Source organism: Nicotiana attenuata, unplaced genomic scaffold (assembly GCF_001879085.1).
Source record: "Nicotiana attenuata strain UT unplaced genomic scaffold, NIATTr2, whole genome shotgun sequence".
Lineage (NCBI taxonomy): Eukaryota > Viridiplantae > Streptophyta > Magnoliopsida > Solanales > Solanaceae > Nicotiana > Nicotiana attenuata.
In genome coordinates this window covers 85,970-97,048 of record NW_017673200.1, presented here as the reverse complement: position 1 = coordinate 97,048, position 11,079 = coordinate 85,970, and the positions used below count along the sequence as shown (strand labels likewise).

General features: G+C 33.8%; 1 protein-coding gene across 1 annotated transcript; it reads left to right on the top strand.

Moving 5' to 3' along the window:
• Positions 1–7,521: 7,521 nt before the first annotated feature.
• Positions 7,522–10,355, top strand: LOC109215714 (GDSL esterase/lipase At5g45670-like). Its single transcript, XM_019379826.1, has 5 exons — positions 7,522–7,852; positions 8,934–9,058; positions 9,154–9,399; positions 9,513–9,768; positions 9,954–10,355. The coding sequence occupies exons 1-5, from the start codon at positions 7,600–7,602 to the stop codon at positions 10,175–10,177; spliced, it is 1,104 nt and encodes a 367-aa protein (XP_019235371.1). The 5' UTR covers positions 7,522–7,599; the 3' UTR covers positions 10,178–10,355.
• Positions 10,356–11,079: the final 724 nt, after the last annotated feature.

Sequence of the window (11,079 nt, the reverse complement as noted above, 5' to 3'; positions counted from 1 at the left end):
TCTTGCTTTAATATATATAGATTACATTTTTTTTTTAATGTTAAAACAAGAAAATTGAAAAAAATGTTTTAAGAACCAGAAAACGAATTTCATCTCTTCTTGTTGTTTAAGAAGTTAAATTTGTTTCTGGCTTCTCTCTAACATCTCTAATGTTGTTTATTGACTTTTTTGAACAACCACCCTGAACTTTACTCCTACAAAATAGACGGGAGCTCAAGGGTATGGGAAAATGATAAATAAATACTGAGATATTCCAGCAAATAATCTTGCTAAGTAGTAAATATAGTAAGGGTGTTTTCGAACTGTTACAGGAGTTAATGGGTGTTTTTTCGACTCCCAACATAATTGTTCAAGCAATCACCATATTTACTACGTTACCATTAATTAATGGTGTTCGAGCCATGTCATTTTCATATTTCATAGTGAAGCTCCAGTTGTATGTTATCGTAGAAACTAGATAAAGAAACATTACCTGTGCGGCTGTGCCAATAATGATCAAGCACGGCGAATTCCTTTCTCCTTCCTATTTGCTATTTCGAACGATTTTAGTAGATAGGATTCATCAAAGAGATTATTCAAGTGAAATTATGTTCAAGTATAAATTAAGACGGCTCTGAGTATGTTACGACGAGCTTAATTATAGCTAATTGAAGTAGGTGCCTGCTTTAAGCGAAACGTTTATTCTTATCATCAACGATTTAATAATGGACAAGTCTATTATTAGTTTGACTTTGGAAGGTTGTACATATGTATACCATGTGCATTATCATAAATGACTTCTTTAAAATCAAAATTACCTAGCTTGTGACATGACTTCAACCCTGCTAATCATATACATAGAACCTGTTTGGCCAAGCTTCTAGGAGGTTAAAAGTAACTTTTTCTCCTCCCAAAAAAAAAAAATACTATTTAAAAATTTAAGTTGTTTGGTCAAGACGAAAAAATATTTTTGTCCAGCAACAGAAGCAGTTTTTCTGTTTTTGGGAAAAAATTAGAAAATTCTAACTTCTTCTAAGAAGCAGAAGCAGAAGCAGAAAATTAATTTATTCAAGACAAAATTATCCTCACCATAAATTTATATTTTTCAAATTATCCCTTACTAATTTAAACTTTTTCTTTTTCTTTTTTGTTTTTAGTTTCTATCATTCTTTTAAAATTAGATATATATATATATATATATATATATATATATATATATATATATATTGTAACTTTCCATTTTTTGGCTTTTCTTGTTTTTGATTTTTTCTTTGTGTAATGTCTTGTAACTTTCCAAATTATCTTCTTCTTTTTCACACTAAAGCAAATCATCTATATCCTTCTTTGGATTATCAATCCGCTTCCTACAAATAACCATTTATAATTTCTTCTGTTATAGGCTATTAATTCCCGAATCTTTAAAACAGTTATCAAATCTACTTTGTGAAAATTACCTACAAATAGGTAATAAATTTACAATTGCATCGCATAATCTATATTATTAAAAGAAGAAGAAATGCTTCCACATTAAGCCAAGTGACAGTCTCACAATAGATCACTTGGCAATTTAGGACAAAGTTAGTTATTAGGTTAGGTAATAATTAGTTTCTTTTTGAATTAAAATTTTGAAAAAAATAAATTATGCATGATCTGTTGTTAATAATAGTTTCTCTTTTTGAATTTGAATTTAAACATACTTAACTATTCTTTTACGAAAATAATAATTTTTTATATATTTAAAATTATTTTCATTTTATGCTCAACTCCATCTTTCAAGTTTGGCACTCAGAACCATCTTCGCTTGTTACAAATAACAACGCTATACATAATTTTATCAGACGACATTCTTGTACCGATAAGGAATTCAACTATTATGCTAATGAAGACATTACTGTAGAGATCGAGGAAGGAGATGGGCCTTCTGGTATTTCTTTAAAAATACAAGGCAAGTATTCTACTAATATACATGCATCGTGGGATAGAATTATAGATGAAATTATTGAGAAATATTATCACGTTTGAGTGATTTTGCTTATTATTTCATGGTGGATTATTAATAGATAGTAATTTGTGGATGTCACGACCCGGATTTCCCATCCTCGGGAGTCATGATGGCGCCTACTAGTGAAAGCTAGGCAAACCAACCAACTGAATTATTTACCTTGTTTCCTTTTATTTATTTATTTCGTTAACAATTAAGAACCAACATTTAATAAACAACAGAATTTAATAAGCGGAAGGCTGAATTGCAATGGTTTAATAATACTACCAATACTAATCCATAACAAATCTACCCAAGACTGGTGTCACAATTTTACAGACGGTCTAGGAGTACTACAAATAAAGGTCTGAAGAAAATAATACAACACTGTCTCTGGAAATACATGAAAGAACACAGGGTAAAAAGATAGAAGGAGACGCCAAGGCATGCGGACGCCTGCAGGAATACCTCGGGCCGGCTGATGACAAGAATCAGCAATCTCACTGCGGTCCGAAAGCTATAGCACCGGGATCTGCACAAAAGAGTGCAGAGTGTAGTATCAGCACAACCGACCCCATGTGCTAGTAAGTGCCTAGCCTAACCTTGGCGAAGTAGTGACGACGCTAGGACCAGACTACCAAATAAACCTGTGCAGTTAAATCATATACAACAAAAAAATAAAAGCAGAAATGTACAGTCAAGGTTGGGAGGGGGAAACATGCTGCAGGGAGACATCAAATGATAACAGGAGAACATCAGGAAAATATAAGGAACACCATAACTCGATTTTCAACAAAAATCAGGAATCAAACAAATGCACGGCATCACCCTTCGTGCTTTTACTCTCGTCCTCACCATAAGAATCAATATAATCTGCACGGCATCACCCTTCGTGCTTTAACTCTCGTCCTCACCATACATATCAATATAATCGGCACGGAATGGTACACGTGCGGCACGGCATCACCCTTCGTGTTTTTACACTCTTCCTCACAAATCATATACGGCATCACCCTTCGTGCTTTAACACTCTCCCACCAAAATAATGCACGGCATCACCCTTCGTGCTTTAACACTCTTCCTCACCCAAACAACAATCACAAACAATAAGGGCAAGGAAAATAAATGAAATCACAAATAAAATCGCAATGAAAATCCCGGCAAGGGAACAATATCAAAAGTAACAACATCCCGGCAAGGGAACAATATTAAAAGCAACAACATCCCGGCAAGGGAGCAATTATCGTAAACCTCTTTCCTTTTTCACATTTACTTCACATCTCTATTCACAATTTGAGCCAATGCTCTATAAGGTTCAATTACCAGTTATACTTCCACAATTCATTTTAGAACTTGAGCCAACGCTCTTTAATGTTCAAATACCAATATTCTTTCCACAGGCCTTGCTCAATAATAGCAATCATCATATTAAGCATGATCAATACAAACGGAGTCACATAAATCATAACATAAGACTCACGGGCATGCTTGACACCAACGTATAGATACTCGTCACCATGCCTATACGTCGTACTCAACAAATAACACATAGCAAATAGGACACAACTCTAATCCCTCAAGCTAAGGTTAGACCAAACACTTACCTTGATGCCACGAACACAATTCAAGCCTCAACTATCGCTTTACCTCTTGATTCCACCACCAATTCGCTTGTATCCAGTCACAAGTTACTTAACTACATCAATAAATGCTAAATGAATCATTTCTAATGCATAAAAATAGATTTTCTAAAGTTTTTCCCAAAAAATCAAAAATCGACCCCGGGCCCACATGGTCAAAACCCGAGGTTCGAACCAAAACCCTATCACCCATTCACTCACGAACTCAAATATATAATTTATTTTGAAATCGGACCTCAAATCGAGGTCCAAATCCCCAAAATTTGAAAAATCTAGGTTCTACCCAAAACACCCAATTTCCCCATGAAAACTTTTGATTTTGAGTTGAAATCATGAGAAAAGATGTTAAAGATTAATAAAAAACGAGTTAGAATTGACTTACAATCGATTTGGAGAAGAACTTTTCTCTGAAAAATCGCCCAAGAGAGTTTATGTTTTGAGAAGATATGAAAAACGGCTGAAAATACGTCTAAGTGTCAATTAACTGGTCTCTGATGTCGCAATTGCGACCAGGGTTCGCAATTGCGAACCCTTCTGAACCTGCTAATGTCGCATTTGCGAAGGGGGGTTCGCATTTGCGAACCCTGAGGATTCCAGCCTCTTCGCAATTGCGGCTCTGCCTTCGCATTTGCGATGTCACATTTGCGACAATTACATCGCATTTGCGATTAAGGCAGCCCAGGCCAAAACTCTCATTTGGGACACATAGCTCGCATTTGCGAGCCAGCAGGCCTGCAACATACCAGAAATTCCTAAGTCTAAATTTCACTCCGTGGCCTATCCAAAACTCACCTGAGCCCTCGGGGCTCCAAACCAAACATGCACACTAACCCAAAAATATCATACGGACTTGCTCGTGCATTCAAATCACCAAAATAACATCAACACTATGAATTTAGCATCAAAATCAAGAAAATCTCAAGAACTTTCAAAGTTTCAAATTTTACAACTAAGGGTCCGAATCACGTCATATGACCTCCGTTTCTTACCAAATTTTACAGGCTCAACTTAAATCACATATAAGACCTGTACCGGGCTCCGGAACCAAAATACGGGCCCGATACCATCAAATTTCAAACACATTTCAATTTCAAAAACTCATAAATATTCCAGAAAAATTTTCTTTAAAAATTCATTTCTCGGGCTTGGGAACTTGGAATTTGATTCCGGGCATACGCCCAAGTCCCATATTTTCCTACGGACCCTTCGGGACCGTCAAATCACGGGTCCGGGTCCGTTTACCCAAAACGTTAACCGAAGTCAACTTAAATTCATTTTAAAAGCAAAATTTATTATTTTTCACAGATTTTCACATAATGGCTTTCCGAATACGAGCCCGTACTGCACACGTAAATCGAGGTGAGACAAAAAGGAGGTTTTAAGGCCTCGGAACACTGAATTTATTTCCAAAACAAGTGATGACCTTTAGGGTCATCACAGTGGAGTAGACTTCTAATTCATACTGAATGATGATAATAAGTAATTATATATACTAGATAATATTATATGCTTTGGTATAACTATATATGTTATATTGATCTAAATCTCTAATATGTATGTTTATTTTATGTTTTACATTTTAATTAAATAAAATTAAAAATAATAAAAGTCGCTTAGGATAACTACTTAAGTTCATTTTTCTCTTTAAAATAATTATAAGACCTTGGTACTATCCTTTTTGGTAACTTAACACTCAAAAGTACTTTTTAGAAAGATTGGCCAAACACAATTTGTTTACCAAATGGTGCAAAAAATATTTCTTAAATGAATTAGCCAAATACAAACTATTTTTTTTCAAAAATACTTTTAAAAAAAGTGAAAAAATAGTGTGCCCCTTTCAGCAAACAATCAACACTTTACCTCTTTAGTGTATCACTAGCTAGTACTGTATCTACGTGCATGAATCAAAATTAGTCGACAAATGAGTCTCAGATATCGAATAATTAAATTTTAAAGAAAGTACTCCCTCCGATTCACAATAAGTGCTCAATTTGCTTTTAGCACGCCCATTAAGAAAATACTAAATTCTATACAAAAATACCTACTATGACTAAACTACCCCTAATTAAACATTTAATGTGAGGAGTAAGAAAACTTTTTAAGGATATGTACATAGGGGTTATTTTGTAAAAACAAATTGAATTCTTTCTTAATTACATAACTGGACACTTATTTTGAACCAAAATGAAAAAACAAATTAGACACTTATTATGAAACACCCACCTGCTCTGATGCAACTCCCACTAAAACGAGAAAAAAAAAAGAGGAAAAATGAAAAGCCTTCTCAAGATAAGACATGTCGGCAAGTAGATCGATAAGCAATAAATTTCAGCAATCTAATTTCACCATCTTCAAAAACCATGTGACTGGTAATTTTACGTGCATTCAATACCCTAGGGTCCCTATATCTTCATAACTTCCCTTCATAAAATCCCAACACTCAATTCATTTCAGCACTCCCCCTCCATGTTAGCTTGCTGTTTCTGTGTGACTAAGTCGTTCTCAGCATTAACTTAACCTTTTCCAGTGGAATTTATTGTAATGCTTCATACAGCTCTCTAACTTGAATAGCGATGTATATCATTTACGAACAACTTGATCGCAAAAATATATATATGTGTGTGTGAGTGACTAAGTGTGAGGGGAAATATATATAGTTGACAGATAGTAACAATCAGAACTCAATTTTGGATTCACCACTATTAATTGCTTGTCCATAATGATGATTCGTTTTTTCTTTCTTTTCCGGACATGGTCATTTTAAGTAATGTTTGCAATTGCTGGCACGGGCGGAGCCAAGGGCGGAAAGGGATCCCCTTCGCTAGAAATTATAATATATAGGCAAAAGTTATTTTAATATATATATATATATATATATATATATATATATATATATATATATATATATATATATATATATATATATATATATATATATATATATATATATATATATATATATATATATATATATTGACTGTGTTGAATTCTCTTGTCCTTTTCATGTGTTTACTTCTTTATATTTTGAAATTTCTTAGCAAAATTCTTGGTTCTGCCACTAATTGCTGGATATTTTCACTATTAGCTAGCCAATTTAACTGTTCCACATAGAAGAAACTAGAAAGACTTGCTTTGTTTTTTGACAATAACACTCAAAATCAAGATATGGTACTCCTCCACAATAAGTGATCAATTTGCTTTTGGCACGCCCATTAGGAAAATACTAAATTCTATACAAAAATATCTAGTATAACCAAACTACCTTTATTAAATATTTAATGTGAGGAGTAAGAAAACTTTTTAGGGATATGTACATAAGGGTAATTTTATAAAAACAAATTGAATACTTTCTTGATTATATAAATAGATACTTATTTTGGATCAAAATAAAAAAGCAAATTGGTCACTTATTGTGGACCGGAGAAAGTAACTTTTTAATTAACTTAGGCGAATGATCATGTAAGAGTTGAATTAATGGGGGCTGATATACTACGTCACGTAAAGTGAAACAGTAGAAAGAGAACGAAAGAACGCTGGCAGCAGTGCAATAAAGGAGTTGATGAACCCATATTTTACAATCATTGAGAAAATGATTTCTGTAGCAGCTAACTACTACCATGGAATTCACAGTTCATTTTAATTCTCCAAAGATAAAACTGATTGGTTCTGAAATTGAAGTCCCATGCACATGCACATCAGTTTCAGAGACATTGTAAATCTGTGAAACTAAAATGAAATATGCAAAAGACACTACTGTGGATTCTCACTGCTCATCACACTTTCTCCGCCGCGTGAAATTAAATGCATCCAACTAACCTCTTAATTACTGTCTTTTCATAAATTTAAGTCTTGCCAGTACTCTCTAGTCTTTTAGTCTCTCACTTATTGACCTCAACACATATATATATATATATATATACTAGACACTCATTTGAAGCTTCTCATCCCTGTCCCAAACACTCTTTTTTTCCTTCTTTTTCTTACGTACTTAGGATTATAATGGGTAGGGACGTGATGAAATGGATGATGGTGTATGTGGTACTTTTGGGATGGAATTTGGGGGAATATTATGGGGCAAAAGGAGATCCCCAAGTGCCTTGTTATTTTATATTTGGTGATTCTTTAGTGGATAATGGGAATAACAACAACATTCAGTCTTTAGCTAGGGCTAATTACTTGCCTTATGGTATTGATTACCCTGGTGGTCCAACTGGGAGGTTTTCCAATGGAAAAACTACAGTTGATGTTATTGGTAAGTATCTCTCTTGGTTTTCAGCTCTGTGTTTGTTTTCCCCTGTAATGTAACATTTTTATTTTATGACGTGTGAGATTTTGTAAGCAGAAGTAATATAACTTATTTCAACTTCAATTTTTTAATTAGCTAATGTATTTATGGTACCAAAACGAGTCTGCAGGTTGCTTATTCCAAGTTATCAACATACTTAAGTAAACATATATGCACTCTGTGTAGTTTTTTTGTGTGTGTGGTGGTGGGGGTTAAGCCTCTATGCTCTCAACCCTATGGAAGATATACGACCTCTCTCAATTAAAAATAATATTGTTATGGTTTCTGTTTCATTCTAAAGCTAAAAGCAAATTTCATGTAACGAATATAAAATTCATAATCCTCTTTTCAATGGAGAAGCCAGGAATTTCTCTAAGGGTGTTCAAATTAGAAAGAAGTGAAAAATTCCTCAACAAAAGGTGTTGAATATATGTTATATACTTCTAAAATCTAATATTTTACCTATATATACTATGTAATTTTTTGACGAAGGGACCAGCCTTAAATAAATGTAGCTTCGCCCCTGCCTCTTTGATATGTTGATGGATTTATTTCTTTGGAAACATTTGTATTTGTCTCTCATAAAAAAGGAAACTCTTTATTATATACTTAATATGTAAAGCACCAATTGTTCCTTCCGTTTGTAGAAAAGATTCCTAGGTTACCTTTTTTTTATTTTTATACAAGCAATAGTACGTACCTTTCATTTTCTACTCTAATTTATTCCACAACGGGATAATGAGTGTGCTAATTTATTGCACTAATAAATTTCTGTGAAGCCGTGTAGGAGTAGGAAGTTAATTATGATACTATCCCAATCTTGATAAGTTCTACCTAACATCTAAAAATTTAAACAAAGGCATAATTCTACCTTTCCATTAACAAGGAGGCAAAAAGAAAAGGAAACTAATTAAAGGTTGAAACTTGAAATTAAGGAGTAACATAAAAGACTTAGCTTTCCTTTCCACAATTTGTTTATCTTTTTAACTTTTCCAGAATAAATCAAATATTTTTACTCTATAATTAAACATTGTGTTTAAATTTACAGCTGAGCTTTTGGGGTTCGAGGATTATATTCCACCCTATGCAGCTGCAAGGGGTGAAGACATACTCAGAGGTGTAAATTATGCATCTGCAGCTGCTGGAATTAGAGAAGAAACTGGCCAGCAATTGGTAATTCTTCATTTCCTTTGATTTTCTTTGGTTTTGATACATTGATCTTTTTTTATCTTCATATTTCTGAATTTCTGTTTACATTATCTTTATAGGGAGCGAGGATTAGCTTTGCTGCGCAGGTAAATAATTACAGGAATACAGTGCAACAAGTGGTGCAAATACTAGGAGATGAAGATTCAGCTGCAAATTATTTGAGCAAGTGCGTATACTCTGTTGGATTGGGCAGCAATGACTATCTCAATAATTATTTCATGCCCCTTTATTACTCCACTAGCAGACAATTCAATCCTGAGCAATATGCTGATGTTCTTATTCAACAATATACTCAACAATTGAAGGTGAGTTTACCTATCGTAATTTTTAATTTAAGCGGTTGAATGAACGACTATTTAGGTTAATTCTTTATTTATTTTCGACAAATTAACCCACTGTTTTTTGTGTATTGCTTCAGACTTTGTATGACTATGGAGCAAGGAAGTTTGTCTTAATTGGAGTGGGGCAAATTGGTTGTAGCCCAAATTCTCTGGCACAAAACAGTCCTGATGGCAAAACCTGTGCACAAAATATAAATGTTGCAAACCAGCTATTCAACAGTAGGCTAAGGGGTATTGTGGATGATTTCAACAGCAATACACCAGATGCCAAATTCATCTATATTAATGCTTATGACATCTTCCAAGATTTAATTGACAATCCCTCAGCATTTGGTAATGATTTCTTCTTTTCTAATAATTCTGTGTGTATGTTGAAGACGTAATTAAATAAATAAAAGTACATTCTCTCCGACAACTTAAGCTTTGAGACGTGATGATCACACACTTCAACATATGTGTATGCTAAAGCAACCTATGCCTCATGAAATTTTGAGTTTTGACTTTAATTTTTTTTCCAGGATTTAGAGTGACAAATGCTGGATGTTGTGGAGTAGGAAGGAACAATGGGCAAATAACATGTCTTCCTCTACAGAATCCATGCCAAAACAGAGATGAATATCTGTTCTGGGATGCATTCCATCCAGGTGAAGCTGCAAATGTAATTGTTGGGAGGAGATCATACAGAGCTGAAAGACCATCAGATTCCTATCCTTTTGATATTCAGCGCTTAGCTCAACTCTGAAGATAAAAAATGAGGCTAAATCAGATCACTCATCCTCGTCTAAAATATTCTTGTGGAATTTTCTATTGTAATTGTCATATATAGTGTACTACTATGAGTTATTAATTAATTTTATTATTTGAGAAATGTTGTAGCTTTGTCCTATATGTGAGTTCAATAACTTTACTTTTTAATTTTATTTTTTTCCTTTTTTAGTTTCAAATAGTGTGTGTAGATTTTCCCATTAAACGGTGTATTCGATAGCGTTTAATAAATTATACTACTTTCTTGGGAGAACAATGTAGTTTTAGTTTTAACTTACTTCATTTACTTGCAGGAAGTGAGCTTCAAGCAAAAATATATAGCGTTTTATGTAACCAGGGGCGGATAAAGTATATTAATGAATTGTATCCATAATTTTCGACGCGGAATGAAATTTTATATGTAAAAATTGGTTAAAATTGCGAAAACAGTAGATATGCACCCATAACTTTAAAAATATAATAAGTTCAATGCTAAAACCTTAAAAGTTGAACTCATAAAATTTAAATCCAGAATCCGCCTATTAGGTTTATACGTGGTCTCGAGTAGAAAAAGTAAAAACTGCAATATGTCAAACAGAAGCCCCTAATTGTCTTTCCCATCAACTTTTGCTCAAGTGGCTTCGAGATCAACTCCTCAGGGGAATCCACTGATAAACATTCTTTAATTAGTTAAGCATGAAGAGAAACTACACTTTAGTCTATGAATGTGAGACCGGAAGGAACACGTAAATCTAAACGCATTAGACGGCGCGTAATCATAAAACGAGAACCTACTTGTTCTTCGTGAAGCGAAAGCGAAAGTCTGAAACAAACCACGGCTGGAATCACTGGTCGTTGACGGATCAACCCCTATATCAGAGGATAAACCCTAGAGAAGAC